General features: G+C 45.5%; 1 protein-coding gene and 1 long non-coding RNA gene across 3 annotated transcripts in view; one reads left to right on the forward strand and one right to left on the reverse strand.

Moving 5' to 3' along the window:
- The first annotated feature begins 5946 nt into the window (after positions 1-5946).
- Positions 5947-6614, forward strand: LOC120441212. The gene is made up of 3 exons (XR_005613887.1): positions 5947-6022; positions 6292-6491; positions 6568-6614. It is a non-coding gene; the product is annotated as an uncharacterized LOC120441212 (long non-coding RNA).
- Positions 6615-25042: 18428 nt separating this feature from the next.
- The window catches only part of efl1 (elongation factor like GTPase 1), an 82438-nt gene continuing 81283 nt past the window's right edge, over positions 25043-26197 (reverse strand). For both annotated transcript variants that reach the window (XM_039614055.1, XM_031738336.2), the window contains exon 23: positions 25043-25568. In XM_039614055.1, coding sequence (XP_039469989.1) covers positions 25380-25568 — 189 coding nt within the window. In that variant the 3' untranslated portion in view covers positions 25043-25379. The remainder of the gene's footprint in view (positions 25569-26197) is intronic.

Genomic DNA, 26197 nt, shown 5'->3' on the forward strand with positions numbered 1-26197 from the left:
GCACTTTTTCATTTTCTGCAAGTGGCTTTGCAACCCACCGCTGCCTCATTCCCTCCTCCTAAACTAAACCACAGTCACTGATTCCTCCTTAATTCAGTATCAGGGTTTTCCAGCTTGCTGTACATGGAAATCTAGTGCTATACTCGGGGGTGCACATAAGTGGTCCGCAGGTGCGCATTCGCTGTCAAAATAAAAGACACACACCAGATAAGAAGTTGCAACGCGCGTTTGCGTACATAAGATTTTCTGGAGGAGGACAGACATTTGTTTAGAACTCTTAAAGATGTCGAAGAAGCTCCTTTAAGCAATTACTTTGGTGTTCCTCCACCTCCAAAGAAATGTCAGAAGGAGTCCGAACCGCAAAAGAAACGCATACTCTCGGAAAAGTGGTTGCAGGAGGTGAGCTGGCTTCAACAAATGATGAACGCACAGAGATGTGGTGCAGAATATGCCGTGAAAATCTCACTCTAGCGGACAAAAACAGTGCCTTTTATATGTACGCAAACGCGCGTTGCAACTTCTTATCCGGTGCGCGTCTTTTATTTTGACAGCGCATGTGCACCTGTGGACCACTTATGTGCACCCCTGGCTATACTGAAGAATGACTGTGTAGACTGCTCTGCTGTATCCAAAATGGACTCCAGTCAGTTCCAAAAATAAAAACTGATTAAACAATACAAGACCTTCCTTAGGCTTTGATAAACTGCCAATATGTGTGCATTCACACACTGGTGATGGCAAGATGCACTGTAGCCACAGCCACCCTGGGGCGCACTGACAGAGGCGAGGCTGCTGGACACTGGCGCCACTGGGCCCTCTGACCACCACCAGTAGGCAACGGGTGAAGTATCTTACCCTAAGGACACAACGACCGAGACTGTCGGAGCCAGGGCTCGAACCGGCAACCTTCAGATTACAAGACGAACTGCCAACTCTTGAGCCACGATCACCCCGCAGTTACTGTATCTACAGAGCAGCGTGAGCAGTTGGTTTTAAACGACTCTTGCAGAAAAGTTCATTTGTAACTGAACTAACAGCTCCGTGTTTCCACTGAGCAGCGTCCTTTAACATCAGCCTGTGATGGTCTGTGAGCTGAGGAGAGCAGCTGCAGAGGAACGTTGTCCCATTCTGGTCTGATGGAGGACTCGAGCTGCTCTGCTTCATCCTTTTGTTGCTTTCATGATGCTCCAGATGTTCTCAGCTGGTGAAAAGTCTGGGATGCAGGCGGGCCGGTTCAGCAGCTGGACTCTTCTCCTACGAAGCCGTGCTGCTGCAGTTTAGCATCATCCTGCTGAAACTTGAAGGTCTTCTCCAAAAATCTGGATAGGTCTGACCTCAGATCAGTTTCCACTTTGCTTCAGTCCATTTTAAAGGAGCTTCGGTCCAGAGGAGACGGCGCTGTTTCTGGATTGTGGTCACAGGTGGCTTCTTCCCTGCATGATGGAGGTTTAACCTGCACGTGTGGACGGCGCGCTGAGCTGTGATTTCAGGAAGTGTTCCCGAGCCCGTGCACTGATTTCATCACAGAATCATGTCTGTCTGCAGCTGTGGGTCTGATCCCACAGTCAGCTGACTTTAATCGACTCGAAATATTGACAAAAAACTTCATTAACATCTGACTCAGTTCAGTTTTATACAACCTCAGATCCAAAAAAGACTCAGAGAATCCTCCATGAGGTCTGAGCAGCTCAACTCAGACCTCATGAGCCGTACTTGGCAACTGTAGAGAGGAAGAACTCCCTTTTAACAGGAAGAGCCCTCCGGTAGAAAAAGGCTCAGGTAGGGACAGCAATCTTATGGATGAATGGAAAGAATAATACAAAATGAATATTAATAATCACCCACAGTGTTATGGAAGTGTGGTCCTGTGCTTTGTGACCGTACAGTGTGTCAGTGGCCATCAGCTCTGTTTTCATCCATAAACCTAGAAACAAGGCCCTGATGGAATAAACACAGCAGGTATGTGAAGCTGCTGTATGTCATCCTCAGGTCATTATTTCATCTCTGAGACACACGAATTTAAAGGCTTTGACTCCCAAAGATGACCTATTTTGTTTTTTTCCACCCATTTCCACAGGAATTGAATTTGGTGGGAGATGGTGACTGTACAGCTAAAATTAACTGCAGATCCTCCGCAGTACTGCTGTTGCTGTATTGATTGTGCATTGTTTCTTTAGAGCAGTGTGTGTGTGTGTGTGTGTGTGTGTGTGTGTGTGTGTGTGTGTGTGTGTGTGTTTAAGGTCTATCTGCTAGTGTTTATTGGGCACAGCCTGAGACCGAAGCATTGCCACTCTGAACCCCGACTGTGTGTCAGCATGATGCTGTCATGGTGAGAGGAAACGCTGAGTGTGTGTCTGTGTGTGTCACAATCATGTAGATCTGTACAAGCGGCTCTGAATCGGTGAGCATGGAGGGCAGTTTGGATGACTCTGGCTGCTTTTTAGAGCCTCTTTTTCAGACTCTCGCCCTCTTGTTTGATTTGTCACGAGACAGCGAAGCAACCGAAGAACTCTCGATATCTTTGAACAATTAAACATTTGATCCTCTTTGAAATAGTTTGTAAACAGATGACACATAAAAATAGGATTTTGTTTCCTTTGTATAACTAAAAAAAAACAGCAGATCAGATGAAACTATGATGACAGGTTCAGCGTGAGGTGCTGGTGGTCGGAATATCCTGGGTGATCCTGGAGGATGTAGGAAGGGTTTTCTAGGCTGTTCTACGCTTCAGCTGACTTCTTTTATCCTGTCTTCCTTCTCTCACCCCAACCAGTCGCAGCAGATGGCCCCGCCCCTCCCTGAGCCTGGTTCTGCCGGAGGTTTCTTCCTGTTAAAAGGGAGTTTTTCCTTCCCACTGTCGCCAAAGTGCTTGCTCATAGGGGGTCATATGATTGTTGGGTTCTTCTCTGAATGTATTGTTGTAGGGTCTACCTTACAATACAAAGCGCCTTGAGGCGACTGTTGTTGTGATTTGGCGCTGTATAAATAACATTGAATTGAATTGAACCTGCCAAGCCCCTGTTACAGCTCTGACTGACTGCATCTGTATATCAATAGTGCAGGTAGTTAAACACAGACCATGAAAACTGCTGAGCAGCATGAGAAGCACAAACAGCATCTGCAGTGAAAAGTTTTTCACAGTTTCCCTCCAGTAAAACGTACGACTTCTTCCTTCTCCACAGCAACTAAAGTACAAACAACCGCACAAACCTGAAGAGGAGGAGCTGTGCGTGGTCACTAACAGCAGTCCCTGGTGCACAGCTACAGCATGCAGATGTCTGCAAAGCTCTGTGTAGCACCGTCAGCCAAAGTGCAGGTCAAACCCCCCGAAACGCAGCCAAGCCTTTGCTCTCTGTCTGTCTTGAAATTCTCGGCATTAGAAAAAAATATTCCAACTTGTGTTTTTTTACTGAACAGTGGCGTCATAACCAGAAGCCATATTTTTACACCTGCAAGTACTGGAATCAAACCAGTGCTACCCCAACCTCTCGCTTACTCTATGTTCACTTTCATCCTACTCATCCACCCACACTCGCCCAGTAAGAGTTCCCAGCTCCACAGCAGCCTCTCTTACTGGGAGTCAAAGCTCCAAAGCTTTCTCTGAGGCTGGAAGTAATTATTCCCACAGCTTCCGGACAGCATTAACAGACTCCCAACAGCTCAGAGCACTCTAACAATGGGGACTGCTATATAAATGAAAACCTATCAGTGTTTTGGAGTGGGACTAGACTAGATATAAAAAATAGATTGTGTACCCAAATTATATCATCAGCCACTTTACTAAATGCTCAAGAACAGCCCAGTGTTTGCAGCAAATGAGGAGGTAATTAGAACCGGGAGGAGATGGATGGGTCAACATTACCCTGTAACATGGTTAAAGAGTATGTTGTTCCCTGCAGGGTCACTGGGTTATTACGAAGGGTCCGTTATCTCAAAGAATTATGTATTTATAAAAAGAAGGCCGACTTTTTCATCTTCAGCTACTCTAACACTTGTAATATGAGATCTCTGATCAGCTGACACAAGCAGGCATTGATTGACATCAGCAGGAAGTGCAGCTGAGCTTGGCTTTGTGACTTGCATGAACAAACGTTCAGTTAACTCATAAACTCTAATATTTTTCTTTCCAGTGTTTTCCAGGATACTTTCCATGCACACCTTGATGGGTTGCTAACTGCAGTCCAACATGGCTGGATGTGCCTGAGGCACCTGGAAGCAGCTGACATAGTTTTTCCTGAGGTGGCTAAATCCGAGCACCTCACCACAAACTCCAGACATGGGGTAAGGGTGGAGGGGTGTTTCTACTGTCTGGCAAACAAATATTAGAAGAGAAGGACTGTGAGGCCAAAATGCATAAAGGAGACTAGACTTAAAGGAAATATCTTCTATTTTCTATTCACTTCAATTCAGTTTTATTTACACAGCGCCAAATCACAACAACAGTCGCATCAACACACTTTGTACTGTAAGGTAGACCCTACAATAATACATACAGAGAAAAACCCAACAATCATATGACCCCCTGTGAGCAAGCACTTTGGCGACAGTGGGAAGGAAAAACTCCCTTTTAACAGGAAGAAACCTCCGGCAGAACCAGGCTCAGGGAGGGGCGGGGCCATCTGCTGTGATTGGTTGAGGTGAGAGAAGGAAGACAGGATAAAGACATGCTGTGGAAGAGAGACAGAGATTAATAACAATTATGATTTAGTGCAGAGAGGTCTATTAACACATAGTAAAGTGGTTTGGTGATCTAGTGGAGAGACATGACTCTGAGAGCCCGGAGCTCTGCTTCACACTGTCCTGAAGATTGCACCGTCTGGTGAGGGAGAGCCTGTATGCTAGAATGTTCTCATTCTGTGTGGACTTTCCAAATGGATGGATGGTTTCATTGATAGGAGTTATGATTGGTTATGTTGTGAGGTATAAGTACGGTGCAGTCACAAATACGTTTACATGTGATTTTATAAACTGTTAACAATATAAATACTGAACGGGTGACTCCCAGAGCAGCGTTGCATCATTGATTGCAATCATCAGGTGCATTCCTCAAATGCATCCCCCTTTTAATTTGTATGTAAAATGGACTCACCTGTGCTGCACCTGTGCTTTAAATGAATAGTAATAATGTGGGTTTGAACCCCCATCACTTCTTTAAAAAGGGTATTACTAATACCAGATGAAAATGTGGAGGCATAATCAGTTGGATGCAGCCCTCTCGACACTCTGCAGCACATCTTCCTTCTTTTATCAAAGCACAGCCAAAAGCCATCTTGACATATTCCAGCTTCCCATTCTTGCTCAGGCTCACAGCGTGTGGGCGGGAGGGTTGGAGTGGAAGAGATGGTGGTCATGGTGAGTGGTAGGTGGGGGGTCTTTTGGAACCTCGAAGTGGAGACAGGAGGAAAAAGCTGGCTGGGGAGGGGTGGCGGTTTCTTACTAAAGACAGAGAGATATGAAGCCAGACTGGGCTCACAGAGCCTGAGGACGCTGATCTGAGGTCAGCTCATCTTTATTTACCTTCTCTGCTTTTAGGTTTGGGATTTGAGCGTGTGCAGGCTGATTTGAGATCAGAGCCCGGGGGCAGGAGTGCAGCTGGAGGTTGAGTCATAGGGCTGAGACAGTTACATTCACCAGCAAACACACCCACGCAAAGCATCCAAATGTATCCACTAAACATCACCACATTATATCATATGACCTGTGAAAAAAACATATTTCAAGCAAAATTATTTAGAAATAAAGAAAAGATTTTATTACACAGTGTTTCCCTTAGAAAAGTAGATCTGTTGATTTTTTTTAGTTTTCCAGCCACGATGACACAATTCCAACACTCTTATTTTGAAAGTTCGCCTACTGCTAACCAGGTTGTTGCAGTGTCACACACCTGTCCTGCAGTTGGAGAGACTCAGGCTCCGCCTTCTTGTGCCGCTGCTGTCAAAGGCAGCTCAAGGGGCTCGCTAACCAGAGCGTGCAGCAGGTGGGGAGCTGGTGGTGCCATGGTGGTGCAGTGGTTAGTACTCAAGTAGGTACCAGGTTGGCCTTCCTAAATGATACAGTGCTGTATGAGTGAGTGATTAAATGTGTGCGAAGGAGGAGGGGCACATTTAATTTGCATCAAAATAAAATCAAATATCTTCACAGAAGTTTGCTGCTCTGCAGTAATGCGACGCATCAGTCATACATATGATTTGTGTCTGGTTGCAGTTTTACTCCTTGCTGCGAATCACAAACTCCTCCATCTGCTCTGTGTGTGCATCACTAAGCAGACTTTGCTCTGAAATTTGCCCACAGCGCTGTGTGCCGCGGCAGCGTGACAGCATCTGCAGAAAGCCAGATTTGATTTGATTTGGACGAAAGTGTCAGCTCGAGTCCGGTGTGTGTGCAGAGTCCCCGCAGCGAGGATTTGTGAAGCGTTTGCACTGAGCTCTGAGTTTCTGTCAAAACAGCGCTCTCTGCAGAGATCTCGACAAACACTTCACAACCACTCTCAGGTTAGAGACAGTTAATGGGTGTTATTATTAGCTGCAGCATCCAGAGCCAGAGAACGGTCTGATTTTTGGGCTACAGTCTTTCCAGAAATGCCAGCAGGCTTTGTAGCCGCCACAGGGACGAAGGATGGCACACCAAGCATCTGTAACCCATCGGACACATCATCCGCTCTGAAACCAGTGATCTGCTTCCATCCACAGTAACCCTGACTGGATGTGTTGCATTCACCGAGCCAGCTAGCAGTGTGAACAGCTGCTTACCATGCACATCTCTGTTACTCCAGCTACTCACACGTCTACCTGGAGTGTTGAAATGAGCGAACGTACCTGTTAAATGTTTTACAGCTGTTTTGACTGAGAACACCTGGACAGACGTTTGAATCACTCAGCTTTTGAAAAATAAAATCTCTAGTTTGTCACCAAATTGTAAAGATATTGCTCACCATGGTTTCATTATGTTGTCCAAAACCACCAGAAACGCACAGGCAGTGTCTGTGTTCTCTGTGTTTTTACTAAATGGGTAACGGCTCGGTTTCCACTGAAAAGCCAGAGTGTTGTACCTTTAAATAAGTGTCCATACATGTACTTAAAGTTATGCACTCTTAATGCCAACAACAGATTTGATTTATTATTTTTTCTAGTTATCACACCCTTCTATAAATTAAATCGACCACAGACTGTATATAAAAGATGGCCCCTCCTGGAGCTAAGAAATAAAACACTAAAGCACCAAAACTGCAGTTCTGCTAACGTCCAGCAGGGGCTCCCGCAGTGAGTAAGTCCCCATTGACTCCTATGATAAAATAAACATGTTTACAGCCTGATAGCTGGTCCCTGTGGATCATTTCCTCCTTCATAACACCTGTACAGGGGAGGATGTTTCTATAACTCACCTGTTTCAATTGTATTAAGGCTTAAAGTTTGCATTAGGGGCGTGGCCTCTTTGAATGACAGGTGGCTGGTGACACAGGCCTGAGCTGGACCTCTGCACCGTGTTTGTGCTGCTGGAGCCTTTTGGAGCATTTTAATGACATCATGTGACCAGCAGTATGGCTGCTGTGAGGTCACTGTACTAACAGACTGTCCAAGGAGGCGGAGCTCCAGGTCTGGTGAAATGATTGAATGATTAGCTGGTATCTGTGTCTGGATCATTTGTTTATTTTCGCATAAAACTTGCTAAAAACATTAGCTTGTAGCGCCCCACCCTTTCAGCCAATTAGGGTAAGTTTTGGTTTAAAGTTACAAAGATGGTGAGGGCCAAAATGGTCAAATTAAGGCTTCGAATGTGACTTAACAAACCAGTGGGTGACACCGGCATCATTTGTATGGAGCATGTGGTTTATATCAATATCAAGAAGAATTTTGGGAGGGCTTTTTCCCCAAAGTGGACAAATACCGTATAAATTTTTTTTTTTTTTTTTTTTTTGTCCATTTTACATCAAGGTTTGTTTGGATCCTCTGAAAATGGAAGATTGGGTTTAAAAATATCTTTAATTCTGAAGTCAATGACATTTTTTGAATTAAAACTTTGATCTCACATTAATTGTGCGACCCACATTGCTGGGATACAGAGACAAAAACACAGAACAGTTATGGAGCTTCCAGACTTTGTAAATGAAGACGAGACTTCAATAAAACAAATCTGTCAGAAATCAGAGACAGCTGGTTTAAAAAAATCAACAGTTGGGTTTATGGTAAAAAAAAAAAAACACGCACACATGCTCATTATTGTGTTTTCAGCGTCTGTGTGAACGTAGTATCAGTATGCGCCCATCCTCCACCTGCTCTGCTTGTCTCATACAAATTACATTCTGAAGCCATCCGTTACACCAGATTTAGCATTTTAAGAGCTACAGGCAGAGTGGTGCGCACTGCAAACTCATTTTAAAACACCTCAGAGCTCCTGTAATCAAGTTGTTTGGCATGCACCGAGCGCACAGAGGCGATTGTGCGACCGAGGCTGCCTTACAGCCAATATGAATGCCTCGTAGAGTCAAATAAATGAGCTCCACTGACCCTGGTTAATTACTTGATTTGAAAAAAATTGGAGAACATTTTTCATCTTACTGGTGCTCTGTGTGTTTTTTTTCCTTTCTCCTTATTGAGCCCGATCCCTTCAGCTTGCTTGTTGGGATTCGGATAGGCCGTGTATTTGTCTCCTCGAATGGCTTAATCTCTCCCCGAGCTCTCTCTCCGCCCACGCAGCAACGTCTATGCGAGCGTTGGCCCTCATTGTTGAGTAAAAAGAATGTGTTATTGAAATGACCAAGTATTATCTTTTTTAGCATGCAAAGCAGAAGCAGTATTTGCATTTTAAAGAGCTTGAAATTATCCAGAGCACCCTTGAGCTTCCGATTCATTTGTTCGTAAACCATATTTCTCTCAAGTGCTTAACTAACTGACATTTGAATAATTGCATTTGATATGTTAACACATTTCATTTGCATATGCCGACTTTTAGTGAGAAATTGTGCCAGTGTGTACACCGAGAGAAAAGAGAGAGAATAAAATGCCAGCCAATAGGAAACCGTCTCTGGGCGGTTCTCGTCCGGTTTCCTTAATGTCCTTGATGTCGCCAAGCGTCTCTCATCCTGCAGAGTTCAGAAAGCTGCAGTTCCTCTAACGTCCAGCAGAGGCTCCAGCTTCGAGTCAGTCCCCATAGACTCCCATGTTCAAACTTTCCAGCAGAAATAAACATGTTTACAGCCTGATACACAAACTGATTGGTCTCTGTGGATCATTTCCCCCTCGTAGCACCTGTTCTGTTTTAATAACTCACCTGTTTAAACTGTATTAAGGCTTAAAGTTTGCATTATTATGACTGTGTTTATGATGTTATGAACATAAACTTAATCCTCCAACTTGACCACCTGTTGGATGTTAAGAGGTTAACACCCAGACTGATGCCCACTCTGCTCTTTCAGCCACACTCACAAACCAAAGGAGAAAGCAGGCTCTCTCATTTTTTTCCTCAGGTTTTACAGACGTCACACAGCAGCAGGATCGATGTTTGTCTCCAAAGAGAGGGGAGTGTGTGGCAGCAGCTGTGACATCATTAATTATTTAAATCTCTTTACAGAGTTTAACCTTTTCTCTCTTTGAATGTTAGACGCTTCCTCCTGCGAAATCCCCTAAAACACAATAACTGAAATAAAAATCAGAATCCCTTCACTTTACGCGCCATTTAGAAAGTTCACTCTGATGTCGGCCCATCGCTTTATGGAGTTTATTTTTAATTTAAAATGCATAAATAATTAGACAATGAAACAGCAAATTCCTTTTCCAGAACAGTGCCATTGTTTATCAGGACTACAGTTTTCAGTGTAAGTGCTTTTCTGCGCCCACAACCTCACCCAGCCAGCCTCATTTGACAAGAGCTCCCTCAACCTCCTCATCAATCTGAATTTAACACCTGAAGTTATCATAATGTTCCCAACCAACAAAATGACTCGGATGCTGAGTGCTTTAACCTGCTGTGACTGCTGGTGATGATGAGTAGATGCTTTTTAATGTGGAGCTGCAGCAATAAAAACAACTTTTAAATGGAGTGCGGAGGTGCAGACAGCTGTACGTTCAGATGAAACAAGGCAGATACGACATTAAGTCGGCTGATTTTAAAACGGCGGACGATTTCAGACGCGGCTGATCTGGTGATATCTGTGGTTACAGGTGGTTGCAGAGCCTTCCCCTCATTCTGTGAGCAGCTGTGATCCTGCACACGTGTTTTTGACATATGCTAGCCTGTTTAGCCCCAAAGGGCTTTCTGAGCTTCCTGCTCGAAGTATCTCTCTGCAATTACAAACTCTGTAAACAAGCTTGGGATCAAAATAAAGCTAACACTTGTGAGGTGTAAATGTTGCAGCAGATGTTACTGTGGCTACAGCAACTATCGGCTACTGGTGGAGGAAACCGGTCCGCTAAGCGAATTTCTGTCTTAGCGCATTTGCACTACTATGCATGTTTTTGGTCTTCTTTTGCAGCTGGTTCAGTGAATTTTGGTCGGAGCGTGGTGAAACCTGGTGTTTTGGAATTGGTGAGAGCTAAGCTAGCTAACTAGCCATTGTTTACATTGTTCCATGAAGTCTGTAGACTTTTTGGCTCGGCTGTGTGTGTGTTTAGCGGACTTTTGTACATTTTCGTAACTGATCTTTTAATCATTGCTTGTTCTCGCTCTGTTTGGTGGTTGTAGAAATGGTTTATATGAGCATTTAGCTGAGATTCTAAGGTTTCTATGGATACTACACATGTTGATATTAGAGATGGCACGATCCCACTTTTTATGTCCGATACGATACCGATATCAAAAATGTGGATATCTGCCGATACCGATATGAATCCGATACAGTCTTTTATACTTAATAAAACTGGGGTGTTTTTAATGTCATGCTGCATTTTGTATAAGTTCATGAAATGCCGGTTCGGCAGTGTGTAGTGAGGCTTCAGGTGCTTTCAGTGTGAAGTGACTCCAGACCGCCAACAGGTCTCGCACACATATCACGTGACCTACACTGCTCCAACGTACCAAGGTCATGAGCTGGATTATGCCATGTCGCAACTTTTGTGAGGTGCTTTTGTGATATTTAATGGATCGGATTACATGTTTTATTTCTCCCCAATATCTGATCCAGTAATTTAGGTCAGGATTGGACCGATACCGATACTGTATATCGGATCGGTCCATCTCTAGTTGATATTTGCATAAAAGGCTTGACGTCGTGGAGGGTTACATACTACTTGAGCCCCAGTGCCCCCGGTACTGGGGGCACTGGTGCTACTGGTGCTCAGGAGGCTAGTTATAAGTAATCCTGTGGATACTGAAGAATAAAACTTGTGCTTTGCCAGCTAAACACTTTTGATTTCAGGCTGCAGTGGGAAATATTTGCATGGCATCAACTTCATTCAGCTTTCTTCCCACCACAGTTTTCCAGTTCAAAAATATAGAAATACTGCAAAGCTCAGCCACAGGCTCAGTCAGCACTGTTACCTCATCCAGGGACAGACACTGATTTAGGAGAACGCCACTTTACTGTGTGGCTGTAATGAGAGTTCACAGTGTGGAGAAAGGGAGGCTTTGCTGAGGCTGAACGGGGGGAGACACCCCCCCCCCCAACACAGAGTCATGTTTCTATCACTTCAGAGGACTTTGCATCACTCACCTGCCACTGCTCATTCACAGTGCTGTCAAAGCTGTCCTTTGGCGTCAGTACTGTGACAAACCGGGTGTATTGTGGTTGTGAGATGAGGCGCCCTCCCATACTGTCAGATATGTATGCTTCTTAGGGATCTCTAGGCATCTTATTTAAAAGCACTGGGTGCCTGTAAGTACATTTTTCACAAATTGCAACCCTTTGATGAATTCTCTGCCAGTGAAAACAAGCAACACAAAGCTCCCAAATGGGACTCACAAACGTTATTCATGCCACTGCCACTCCTCAGAGCCCAATATAGCTGGGATTGATGCATCAAAGCCACACTTTCCTGGAGACCATCCGTCCATCCATCCACCCACCCACCCATCCATCCCCACCCATCCATCATCCATCCTCCATCCATCCATCCATCCATCCATCCACCCACCCACCCACCCATCCATCCATCCATCCATCCATCCATCCATCCTCCATCCATCCATCCACCCATCCATCCATCATCCATCCATCCACCCACCCACCCATCCATCCACCCATCCATCCATCATCCATCATCCATCCTCCATCCATCCATCCTCCATCCAGCCATCATCCATCCTCCATCCATCCATCCTCCATCCATCCACCCATCCATCCATCCACCCATCGTCTTACCCACTTATCCAATAAAGGCTAAAAGCTGACAGCACACCTAAAATCTTCATTTTATAGCTTTTATAGAGCTGCTCACACTTGGCTGATTCTCACTTAATCAGTCCATCAGGTTATCAGCACCTGGCTGCCAGAGGGTGATCCACAAACCCTCCGTGAATCAAATGCCTTGCTGATGTGGACTACAGTTTTCCATCTACCTTCTTCCACTTAGCCAGTTCCAGGTCACAGTGGGGCTGGGTGAGAGGACAGGGTATCACAGGGCGAACACAGACAACCATTCAGATCTGCTGCAAAGCCAGACCATCACCTGCTTACCCAGCATGCATGTCTTTGGACTGGAGACCGTAGAGAAGCCACGCAGAGAAGTGGATTCAAACCCAGGACCTCTTGCTGCATGATGCTAACCACTACACCACCATGGCACCCTGTAGTTTTTGTCTCATGGCCAAATTCCCTGGTATATAAAAATAAAGATTTTTCTCCCCAGGAGACGAGTCCCTTCAATTTAACTGTGAAAACAGATCAACATTATGACCCCACAACAAAGTAATATAAGCAGACACACATATACACACACACACACATTGGGCAGCCTGAGTCTACTTGGCTCAGGATGACATTCCTACTGTATGACAGTCTTGTGGATTCTGTATCAGTTTTCAACAGTTTGTGTGTTTATAGTATGCAAGCAGGACAGACTCACACCACTGCATGCATGAAAACATGCACACACGCAGAGGTCACAGCTCTTCAGCCTTCAATAATTGGACATCACATTTACAGTCCATTACCTCTGAGCTGTGCAGCTCCATCACACCAGCTCATCGTGTGTGCCGCCGCACGGTGGAAACGGTTACCCGCTGCCCGGGCTGGTTGTGCCTTCTCATTTCCGAGTTTTGTGTGTGGGAACAGAGCACTATTTTCAGAAGAACAGAGAACAACATGGTGTTTCATGGAGCAGAAACACAGTGTCAGGAGGGCTGTTTTAGTGGAAACTGATCCATGTGCAGTTCAGGCTGTTTGGAAAGACAGCAATCCACCAGCAGGCTGGGGTCTTCAGAGAGCGTGGGCGAGCTGGATAGCAGAGTTTGGCACAGTCAGTACCGGTTCAGTCCTCACAGAGCTTTTGTGAGAAAATGTGTGTGTGCAAGCATGTGAGAATGTGCTCCACAACCCAGAAAGCTTCTATCACTCACCTACACAGGATTTTACCTTTTGAACCCACCAGATTTTTAGTGGGGGTACCTGCAGGTCTTATTTTTTTCAGAGATGAGCTCCATTTTTGTGCATTAAATAAGACTGCAGAGTTAGAAATCAAATGTTTCACTAACTGAATTTACTGTGGGACTGCTGTCCACTGTATTAATATGATTTTTAAGTGGTAAAATAAACGCTTACACAATTCAATACACTGTGGGCTGCTTGGTTTGACCACGAGCTCATGGCAGCTAATGCTGGCCTATGAAAATAGCAGTGACTGATGAGTCTTTGCTTTTCTCCTTTTAGCATGTCACATGGTTGTGAAATGTTCTAATCAAATGAGTAGAAAGAGAAGTAAACAGACCGTGACCCCGTTTCACACAGTCGTCTTTTCACAGCAGACACATGAACCACGCGAGTAGCTTTTACCAACATGAGCTTTTAAACAGAAATAATAATAAAACCGATAAATGTGTGAGGTCATATGTAACTGTGCAAAAAACATCGTCTGACTTTTGGCAACGCTGTTGATTTGTTTTATTTTGAAAACTCAGCAACTGCTGTTTTAGTCCACCTGTCAGTCAAAGAGGCCACGCCCCCAATAATGCAAACTTTAAGCCAATACAATTTAAGCAGGTGACTCATTCGGTACTGAAGCCTCTGCTGGACATTAGAGGAACTACTCGCTTCGTTTGTTTGTGCTAGCAGCTGCAGTGTAGTTAAATGCTGCACTTTATGCTGCTAGTGGCCACACGCGTGTGCCCTGTGCACATGGACGGTCACATGAAATGTGCCTAAAGATGTGTGTGAGATGTGTTAGTTATTGTGTCATTCATTTGGATGGAGATTATTTTTGTTTTGTTTTTTCAGTGTGGTTATAGCTCACATCCTGTCCTGACATCTCACACTGTCTTGTGTGTGAAATCCTTATTTTGATGCCTTTTAAACAGAGGACTCGATAAAATGTCAAATTTTAGGGTGAATCAGTTTCCTGATAAATGTAAACACCAAACTAATCGATGCTAAAATCATCTCCAGATGTTTAGCCGTCTGAGCAGCTCTAACCCCATGCATGTGATTTTTGTCGCAGAAATCTAACAGGCACATCAGGAATACATTTTTCCATCATTTATGATGAGTAAGATCTTACAGAGATTTTGGAATTGTGGGAAATTCTGTTGATGTTGTAATCCATGCATCAAACCAAATCGTGCATTTGCTACCATATATATGCAGCTATTATTTATGGTATAGAATATGTGACTGTCTGCTCCAGATGAGAGTGCTACACCCACTGCACACATGGTGTCACAGCTGTGCTAACATGAAGGTGAATAAAACATAACTGATATCTTCCATCTTATGATATCTATCTCCAACCGGTCGCAGCAGATGGCCCCGCCCCTCCCTGAGCCTGGTTCTGCCAGAGGTTTCTTCCTGTTAAAAGGGAGTTTTTCCTTCCCACTGTCACCAAAGTGCTTTGTCACATGTGGTCATATGATTGTTGGTTTTTCTCTGTATGTATTATGGTAGGGTCTGCCTTACAATATAAAGCGCCTTGAGGCGACTGTTGTTGTGATTTGGCGAGTATTTGTATAAATACAACTGAATTGGATCGAGTTGAATCTTTCCCACCACTCCTGATGTTGTAACAGTGCAGACCACAGGAACTGTGTAAAACAGACTCTAAATTATACTTGTAAGCTGGATCTAGTATGTAATCTACCAACTAGTTCAATATATGAGTAAAAAAGGTCACAGGAACTGAAAATGTTAAAGTAGAATTAAAGAATAATTATTAAACGACTTTATTTCTCTGAGCGTTTGACTTCACTGAGCTTGACTGTTCAGAGCTGCAGTAACTGGGCCTTCCAGTTACTTAGAAACATGTCCAGACATGTTAGGGACATGCCGGCAGCCTGGATTAGGGAGTGATGAGGAGAGCAGGAAAAGAAATGATGAGGATAAACTACTTGGCAGTGTTTCATTTCTCTAGGTGACCAAACTCAAACCAAATCTGCTAAAATGTACAGAAAAGCAGCAACAGTGTGGCTGCTGCTGCTTTTCTCATCACTGCCTATTAGAGTGACTTTTATACCTTCTGTCAGTTTCAGTCTCTCTGCTGTGTCTCCACTTTCAGACTAAAGCAGTCAGCGTGCAGCGAGCAGTCTCCCACATCATGCAGCAGTGTGGTCTAATGGGCTTTTAGAGTCAAACACAGTCAAACAATCATCAGTCGGCCTGACTGTTTCAGCGTCCTGAGCTGATCCCAACGCACCACTACGCACCCCGCCGCTGATTTAAGGCCATAGCTGCACTTTTACTACAAGTGTGTAACTTTTATTGCGCTTTTGCTCAGCAGCTGCACTGTTACGGCACTTTAGGACCCCCGTATCTGCTTTTTTGGAATATGTGCCAGCTCTCTTTAGGTTTGAAAACCCCAGTCTGGATGGGCAAGAACTTTTTTTTACAGTGATGCAAACAGCCATGCTCGTTTTCCTGACTGCCAAAATATTACATTTTTTGTGACGTCAACGTGTTGTGTGGATGTTGGTTACACACCGGTCACGCAGGCCTAGAGCACATGTGGTGTCTCCGTGACAACCACTGGTCACCACTGTGATATGTGTGTTCCCCAGCTGGTTGAAATCAGACTCCCAGGTAAGTTGTTGCTCAGCTGTTGTCGAGTGGTTGATGGAGGTTGCTGGTGGAAGTATACAGTGCAGCTCCGTATGGCTTCCTCTGGTGATGGGTAACAGTCTTGGTACCACTTGGTGAAGCACTCCATCGGTTTTCTGCTGCACCTAACACTCGTGTCAGGAGAACCTGAAGCAAATCCATCTCTAAGTTTGCTTCTTACTTTTTTGTTTTTTTCCATTGTTACTTTTGTTTTGTAGTAAATTTTCTGCGAGCAACTCTGCTTCCTGTCACACCAGTGACCCCCCGCCATCGTACCTGAACTACAGGTGTGTTAGCACAGGCAGCGATTGTTTCACTCCTCAGCTCTCGTGCTCTGGGAGGCCTCTGCAGCCCGGGTCTCCTCCATCATGGGGCAGGGCTATGGCTCCCCACACCCACTATTAGACATTTACATGGAGAAATCTTATAAACACAAGTGCGCTCACACACAGAGGTGTACAAACAGGTAGTCACAGACACACTATCTTGGTTGGCTGCTGCCTCAAAACATATCACGCATTATTAGCAGGTTTTTTTTTCTTTTCTCTCTCTGTCCATCGTCTCCCTGTTCTTCTTCCCCTTATTTCTATTAATACTCTTCCCAACCTTTCTTTCTTTCTCAGACAATAATTGTGATTCCTACAGTGCCAGACGGGACATTTGGGGAAAAACGAAAAACAAAACACCAGTTATCAACCTTCAGATCTATTTGAATAATAATCGAGTAAAGAATGCAAACCCACATAGCAAATTTGGTATGGCCCGGATCTGGCCCACACATGGGCCAGCACAAGGCCAGGTGCAGACACACTGGTGGCCCAGAACAGTTTCAGCTCTGGCCCCAGATGTCAGCCTAATGTGTACCTTACTCAAGTCATGTAATAACAACATGTGCCGGAACATAATAGTGCAAAAGTAACATGACGAAACTCTGTTCAGACAGTGAATGGACTGATTCTTATACAGCACTTTTTTACTCTCCCAGATTACTCAAAGTGCTCTAACAACATGTCCCATTCACCCACTTTCTCTAAACTGAGTGCTTACTAACTACATTCATACTCTTGACATGCAGACTGGAGGAGCCAGGGATCAAACCACTAACCTTCCAATCAGTAGGTGACCTGCTCTACCACATGAGCTACAGCCACCCAGTGGTAAACCTGAGTAAACCCTCACTATGTTTTGGATAAAGTGTACACTCACAAACCTGTCAAACCTGCATGTGAAACATTGGCTACCATAGCAGTATAGTATTGCAACATGGCATTTGGGTCTAACTAAAATAGGAAAATACCAACATAAATAGTGCATCAATGACATACACCCTGCCATGACACCAGTCAGTCAGAAGTGCCAGCTTGATGCCGGATCCCGGCCAGACCTGTTTTCTATGAGCCTGGGCCACATAAACCAAACCACAGTCGAGCCAGATATAGCATGCCATCACGTAGACAGTGCCAGCTACACCAAGCCTGGCCCATATCTGGATGACATACCACTTACTATGCCAGAAGTCAGCCAGCAGTGTTGGCTTGACACCAGATCCGGGCCAGACCTGCCTGCTATGTGGGAAGATGGGATCTGTTGTTAATAAAATCATAGTGTTGAGATTGAATGTCGGAAAAAGAATGTAAAGAAATATATTTTTAAAAAATGCCCTCGCTGCTCGTGAAGCAACGCGTCTGCTGGCGCCATTGGGCACGGCGGACCAGACGGAGTCTGGTTTAAAGTGAGAACACACGCCGGTGTGGATGGAGCCAAACTCTCATCTCCAACTTCTAACTTCATTCTCAGGTTGTGGGATTTTTTCCCATTTCTAATCTTTTCAGGTTTGCGATGAGAAAATGTTTGCAGTCATTTCAACAGAGCAGATATCATCACTCATGCTGAGGCACAGTTCAGCCGGAGAAGGCGACTGGGGTGAAACGGGGTTGGGCGCAAATATCAGTGTGTGCGACTGTCGGCTGGTTCTTGAGTCATTTTTGTTGTTTTATTTTCCAGATTCAGGGAGAATTCAACCCCACTGAATGCTGCGGCGCCGTCTTTCTGCTGCTGCTCGGAACACCGTCACTAATATTTTGGATTCTGGTGGAAACCAGGCATAGAGACGACCCCCACTTTAAAACTGCTTGTAGGTGTTTTTCTATTTTTTTCAGGTCAGTCTGCACTTAAGTCATACTGCCAACCAAACCAGAGTAAACACACACACACACACTCTTTAACACTGGCCCGGCACACAGTCGGGGTAATTGGCCTCTCCAGTGCTGCGCTTCTTTACAGCTCGAGCGACTAGAGACAATGAACGATGGCACTGATCTGAAAAGAGAAGCAGCTAAAGGTCTGAACCGCAGACAGTTTGGTACATCGCGAGCTTGATGGAGCGTTCACCTCGCCACGTCACCGTCCAGGCGTCGGGGTGAATCTGCACTGTGTCAGAGGATGGATATCAGTGAGAGTGTGAGCCAGAGATTTCTCACAGTTTGTTTCTTTTCCTGTGCTTCTCTCACTCGGACACTGGGAGGTGTAAGGTGGAGGTTATACCTGCTCACACACACTTGTTCTTTCATTCAGGCCCAGCTGTAGTCCGCCTGCAGGATTCATGCAAACTTTTAATCTCTGTTGGTGCAGTCACAAAAGCAGAGGCCATGTAGGCCTTATATATTCACAGAAGCTGAGACTATGAAACTTAACCCTTCAAAGCCTGAACCGTGAAATAAATATTAGTGTTAATTTGTATCATATTTGATGCATCTGGATTTTGTTACATTTATTGCCTACAAATGTATGATTTTGGTTTTTAAGGGAGGATAAAGTCTCAAAAACCAAAGCTTGTCTTTAAAGGGTTAAGTAACTCATCACTGATCATAAACACCTGAACCGCTAACATCACGCGTTCAGACTATGTGCCTCTTGACTTTTGAATAGTGTTCTCGTAGAGCGGCGCTTCACGTCCAGTCTGAAGGGTCGAACGTTTGCGTTTCTCACACAGCTCCTGGTTTCAGGGCTGCATGTGTGAAAACAGCTCATGTTGTGTCTGTAGGGACTTGCTAGAAAGCTCCTTCAGGGCATTTCTCCAGAAAACAGACTCGGCTTCACTCTGCAGAACGCATTAGCAGAGAGTATTGTCTCAGCGGGGAGGGGGGTGGAGGGGGGGTGGAGAGGAACACAAACCTCTGGCTGACTGATGAATGAGCAGATACATAGACAGAAGGTCATTCCCTCATGGCCGCAGACAAAACAGGCCGTATGGAGAGCGGGGGGGGGGGTTGGGGCGGCTGGTGGACTCGTGAAGGTACCCGGGGGTCCGCAGGAGGAAACTACACAACAATGACTTCTTCAACAAAGGACGGTGCAGACTGCTCTTCCTTCCTTTGGCATTTGCAACACGATGTAGAGGATGTGTTACCCGCGTGTAGCGGTGCAGGAATCGCGGCCACTGATCCCAGCAGGCTCGACGCTCCGCCAGGAAGATGTGTTTCCAGGATGTAACTGCACACTCAGGAGTCAGATCTGAAACTTTATTCCTTTAAGTCGCCACAGTACGAGCAGCCAGTGTCCACCTGCTCCTCAGATCCACATTTCAAAAACCCAGGATGGTGAGAACAAACGGGGATGCCCGGAGAGGGCAGGAAATGAGCACGATGGCTTCAGCCATCTTTTATATACAGTCTGGGACAGGGCTGCTCGAACCACATCGCTCTTACTGGAATCTGTCATTTAAAATGTTGGTTTTTGACTTTAAATATGACCCAGTCCAAAAGAAAAAATGATGAATAAATAGGGAAAAAGAGGTGGAGGTGGTGGGGAGTCGCCCTGATCAGTGGTGATGCTGATTGTAGAGCCCATCAGCCTCCACAGTGGGCTCAGGACACAGTGGGGTCTTTATATATTTATACCAGTAGTTTTGATGTAATCATCACTGGAAGCCTAAATCTCTCTGAAATGAAGCCAGTCGCTCCACCATGGTTTGTGTTCAGCTCTTTGCTTTGTGCCGCATTCTCCGATGATCGTATCGCCTCTGTGTCCACAACAAAAACTTTGATTTTCAGTCGTGTGTCTCGCTCTGAAGGAGCAGACGCGCATGAAGCTTCAGCTCAGAGGTGAGGAAATCTGCTTAATAATTTGGTTCAAGTGACCCTGTAAGTCTTAGATCTCCACAAACGCTCACTAGCTCTAATAACTCCACGCTCCCTCGGTGCCCGGCCTCCTCGGCTCAATAACAGCTACTGTGGTTTGCGGTGGACAAGGAAGGGGGAGGAAAGGAAGGAGGGGAGATGAATGAGGTAATGGCAGAGGTAGTCCAGCTCAGCTCGCGGAAAACAAAGGCAATTAATTTGAGAGCAGCAGCAGCCTCCAGCCGGGCCTCGCCTCTCTGCAAAGACACAGAAGCAGGCGGCGCGATGAGCTGCTGCGCCTGCCGCGCATTTCTATAGTCTTTACAACCTGCTGGGGTAAAGACAGGAAGAGGCTTTTTACTGTCCGTGCTGATGCAGCGAAAGGAAAAACTCCTGAGAACCCTCTGTCAAAAAAAAAAAAGCAGTTTGAAGCTGTGTCGAGTCAGGCCGTGTGACGGTTTCCTGCAGGAGCTCAGAGGGAACAAATCTCATTTAATACTTTTAGAATGAGTTTCCTCACAATACAAACTTTGCAAACAGGATGAACTCTGTTTCCTCCTGTGTGGCAGCAGTAAAGGAGTCATTCTAGCGCTCATCTTCAGCCCATTTATCACTGGACAAATGCATCATATACATACTGTTTAATAATAGCAGCGTTGCAGACGGGATGTCTTTAAGTTGTCCTGTGTCACATTTTCTGGAGACATTTTAATGCCTTTGTTGGCATCTCACAGCTGCTGTGGGAGCGTTTAGCAGGTTGATAGACGATCAAAGAAAATAAAAAGTTGGGCCATAAATCACGCCGAGTGTTGCTGCTCCATACAAAGTGGATGTCCAAGTGCCGGCTACACATTAGAGCTGGATGACCTCATCCCATCCATCCGTATCATGACCATTTACAGCAATCTTACCCACACCCCAAACAGCATCAGCCTCAAGTGGCCGTTAGAGGAACTGCAGCTTTGGGCATTTGCTTTTGCAGCCATGGAGCTTACAGCGTAGTTTATATAACCATTTTATTATTATTAATTTATTTTTTAAACATAAAATTATAACCTCTGCACGCTGCCTCACTTATAATCACAAACAAATATATATATGTTTAGACCCATAAACCAAGAAAAATTCAAACATCCAATTAGAGAATACCAACTCAGGTCCTGCACCGAAAAGCTCGTCGCAGGCAGGGTGCCGTGGCTGACCTCGGCTCCTGATACTCGGGAGGCCTTAAATATGTAGAACAGATTTCTCTACAGGGACTAATTAGAGATGAACTTAAATCAAATAATGTGAGAATTCATCCTGCTGGCATTTTAGCCGCGTGCTCGAAGCTGGACTCAAAGATCTGGACCAGTCGGGGTCCTCTGGTCACCCAGTGGGGCTCCTTACTCTGCAAGTCACCAACAAACCAAACAGGTGAAACAGCCTGAACTCTGTGTGTGTGTGTGTGTGTGTGTGTGTGTGTGTGTGCGTGTGTGTGTTGAGCCATTTTTCCTCGGGTCCTTCACAGTCTGTAAACGAGCCGGATGCTGCGTTAACAGCACAAAGAACCAAACACGAGTCAGCGTGCCGCGGTGTGAAGAACATACACGACCTGGGGCGGACCTCAGTGGGCGGACCTCAGCAGCCTGACAGCCCCGGTGTGTGTGTTTGATGGAGTGGCCCATTAGGAAGCACTCAGTCAGATCGCAGCCTTCCTCTGACACACCCAGGTGCATCATCCTCACTGTGACCCCTGACTGCCCACTTAGTTCCACCCGACAGTGTAACACCCACCCAAGACACCTGGACTACACTCTGTTAGAGAAGGCCTTCATCAATCAGACACCCTCCTGTGTGTGTGTGTGTGTGTGTGTGTGTGTGTGTGCTCTCATGTTACCTCTCTGCACACACTCACATATGCCGATCTTTGCTTTGCTTCCTCTGGATGAAGACGGGGGTTGGTGTGAGTCCACGAGGCCAAAGAGGAAACGAAGGATTAAAGGAAGGATACGAGGATATGGAGCTGCAGTGATGCAACCGAGCCTGATCTACATCCAGTCAGTTTTCTGGTCAGGCTGTGAAAGCATGGGGCTCTGGGCGTGTCCGTCAGGTTGGACAAGAAACCCAAAAACACAGAAAGGAGAAAGCAGACCTGTAGATTTGTACAGAAGAACTGAGAGTCTGCCTGGCAGCAAGAGTCCAGAGACAGATGGAAGGACGGATTCATTGTTTTGGGGTTTTTCCCTCAGATGACGATCTAATAACATCACGTCTGATATTTACGTGTCCCGTTAACAGGCTTCCCTGCTGGGATATTCAAGATTACTTTACACACAGTTTCTTCAAACTCGGGGCGATTTGTAGGAATACATCATTCTCCTGTAAAGACCTGTGGGCACACTGCATGCTTTATCTCAGCTACAGAGCTGCATTACTGCTTATTACTGCATGTTTGCAGAGCTCATGTCATATTATTCTGACATGACTATTAATCCAGATGAACTTTACACTCATTTATCAGTTTTATATCAGTTAGAGGTGAACGCTGCTGTCTTACTACTTTAGATAGTTTGTGTGTGTGGTGGTTTCAGAGTAGAGTCCATCCTGGTATTTGGGAGGATTTGGGACCAACGCCCAGGATTACTTGAGACCCCCTCTAAAAATTCCCATATAATATCATCATATCTACCTTCAGCTATCATCCTAAAACACTTTGCAAACATCGGCCAATAACCGAAATCCACTGAAGTATTTCAGCTAAGCGGCATTTTCTTTCCTGGGAGCGTTGTGTTTGGAATTTTAAAGAAAAAAAACATTTATTGATATTTTGCTGTGTTTACATTATTATTATTTTAAAATGAGTATTTTTGATCATAAAAAAATTATTTAGTATAAAAATAAAATGAAAACAATCAGCAAATATTTTACAAATATGTCCCCCAGAAAAGTCTGCGACCAGGCGAGGTCGACTGTAGCTGTCCGAGTGCTCGTGTTGTCTGTCTATGAAGCTCGTCAAAGGAGTTTGCAAAGAAAAGCGTCTGGACTTCTTTAAGTTGCTTGAAGACGTTTCACCTCTCATCCGAGAAGCTTCTTCAGTTCTAAGGTCAAATGGCTGAGAGTCCCAGATTTAAACCCAGTGGGAGTATCCCCCCAAGGAGGGACAAAGGACCCCCTGGTGATCCTCTAATCACATGAGCCAAGGTGTGAAAGCGGGTGTGGGACCTAATCAGCCAGGGTTTCGGGTGAGCTCATTGTGAAACCTGGCCCCACCTTGTCATGTGAATTCCTGAGGTCAGATGGCCCAGGATGTGAGTGGGCGTTAAGGCGTCTGGGGAGGGAACTCAAAACTGGATTATAGATGGCAGACAGTTGGTGTCGTAAACCACCGCCTCTGTTCAAAGATGGTCGCTCACAGTGGACATAGATGGCCTCTTTCACTCCTCTTTCAAACCATCTGTCCTCTCTGTCCAAAATGTGAACATTGGCATCCTCGAAAGAGTGACCTTTATCCTTAAGATGCAGGTGGACTGCTGAGTCTTGTCCTGTGGAGGTGGCTCTTCTATGCTGTGCCATGCCATGTGCCATAGAGGATCACCAGGGGGTCCTTTGTCCCTCTTTGGGGGGATACTCCCACTGGGTTTAAATCTGGGACTCTCGGCCATTTGACCTTAGAACTGAAGAAGCTTCTCGGATGAGAGGTGAAACGTCTTCAAGCAACTCAAAGAAGTCCAGACGCTTTTCTTTGCAAACTCCTTTGACTACGATGACCTGGATGACTGAGAACCTTCACAGACGTCTATGAAGCTCCTTAATACTGAACAATAATCAATAATCAATCAATATTCTCTGCCGTCGGTGATCCCCCGGAGTGTTTCACACTTACTGTAAAATAATCTCGTGCGATGGACACGAGAACACACCCACAGACTTTCATCAGCAGGTCTCGCTGGACGAGCAGAGCCGGGACCGTCGGCCAGCCTATCAGAGAGGTTATCACACAGGCACGTGCCGTCTGATTGGATTAGGAGAGATGCTTTTGTTGCATCACTCAGCAAACACATCTCTGTCTCTCTCCCACAGCTTGTCTTTATCCTGTCTTCCTTCTCTCACCCCAACCGGTCCCAGCAGATGGCCCCGCCCCTCCCTGAGTTTGGCTCTGTCGGAGGTTTCTTCCTGTTAAAAGGGAGTTTTTCCTTCCCACTGTCGCTAAAGTCCTCGCTCATAGAGGATGGTCTGATTATCGGGGTTTCTTTCTGATATTGTGGGGTAGAGTATTGTTATGAAATTGAAATTGGACGGCTGCATGGTTTCAAGTCCATTAATAATTGTACCTCGTGAGTTTTACAGTTGTGCACATGATGCGATGTAGAAGCAGCCCCGGTCTATAGACTGTATATAAAGGACAGACGTAAACATTTGTTCGTTGTCAACCCCATGTTGGCGTTTATGGAACCAGCAGTGACCATATTTGGATGAGAGGGATGGTTCCGTTATATCAGCTGGCGTGCCCGGTAAACACAACAAGGTGCTCTAACGCCTCCTCCACCGAGCTCCTGAGATTGATGATGCTCAGCAGCACTTCTGTAGTCTCATGATGCGTAAGAGTGTCAGCACGCATGAGCGTGCACGGAAACATCCGAGCTGTCTAAAATAAACCTGACGCTGACTCAGCTTCACTCCTGCAGTGCCTGATTGGTTGGTGCTGAGTCCATACAGATGTCGTATCAATGAATTATTATGAGTAAATGAGTGAAGCAACAGAATGACGCGGTGCGATTGAAACACTCATTTATTCATTACTGAATGCTGCCATCTGATTGGTCAGTATCTGTGCACGGATGAACTTTTACCTGAAGAAGAAATCAAAACAATCTGTTTTAAAAATATTACAGACTTTGTCATATATGTATTTCACCCTCAGTATGAACACATTATTCACTCCAATTTATCACAAAAACTAAAAAGGTGTATAACGACAGGAAACCCTGCAGTTTCTGAGTGTAGCTGCTCTGAAAGCAGAGCGATGTCGGCGTGTCGTCAGCTGACGGTCCTGCGCTCGATGTCAGCGGCGCCTCCGTCTGACCCCCGAGGAGACGTCTGGGTTTCCTCTACTTGTTCTTGCCGAGCGTCCTCTGTTTCTCGGCGTGCTCCACTATCTTCTCCTCCACGTAGAGCCCTTTGCGGCGGCGGACATCATTCATGTATTTCAAGGCCTGGTTTTCAGAGTCGGCCTTCTCGCCGAAGTGCAGGTATTCTTCCTCAGTGGTGGGAACCCAGTAAGGATCGCTGCTGATCACCTGGGACACAGACGGGATCAGTGTCTTCATCTGAACACAAACAGTGTCACAGAGCTGCGTACCAACATTTTGGATAATTAATAAAAACATAAACCAACCAAGTAATAATCATACGAGACGTGAAGCCAGAGGGACGGCTCTTTCAGTCACCATGGTAACTTGTCACCTGGTCTGGGGCAGCTTATGGTTTTTGGATAAACGTCACAAAAATAACTCCTAATCCTAATATCTGCTGGAATTAAATCTACAGGCACGCGGTTAAGACGTGGACCAGGCTCCGGGGGGGGGGGGCCTGAATGTCAGGAGTTCGGCGCCTCGCAGCGTCTCAGCTGAAACGGCAGTGCTGACGGCGCAGGATTCACAAGACGAACATCTTTCTGCTCTCGTCTCAACTTTTGCTGCTGTTCTATATTTTTATTGCTCTCCATCAACCACTGATAACGTCTGTGACTGAGGTGGGAGGAGCCAGCAGATTTTCATGTGAGCGCGCACAGAGCCTGAGTTAGCCCGTGAGAGCTGACTGGACTTTGAGGTTTTGTTGAGCTGGCTACGTTGAACCTAATTCCTAAGTACAACCACAGTGAGCTTAAATGTGAAATTACAGATAAAAAGATGCGGCGCGATGATCC

Source organism: Oreochromis aureus, linkage group 1, assembly GCF_013358895.1.
Source record: "Oreochromis aureus strain Israel breed Guangdong linkage group 1, ZZ_aureus, whole genome shotgun sequence".
NCBI lineage: Eukaryota > Metazoa > Chordata > Actinopteri > Cichliformes > Cichlidae > Oreochromis > Oreochromis aureus.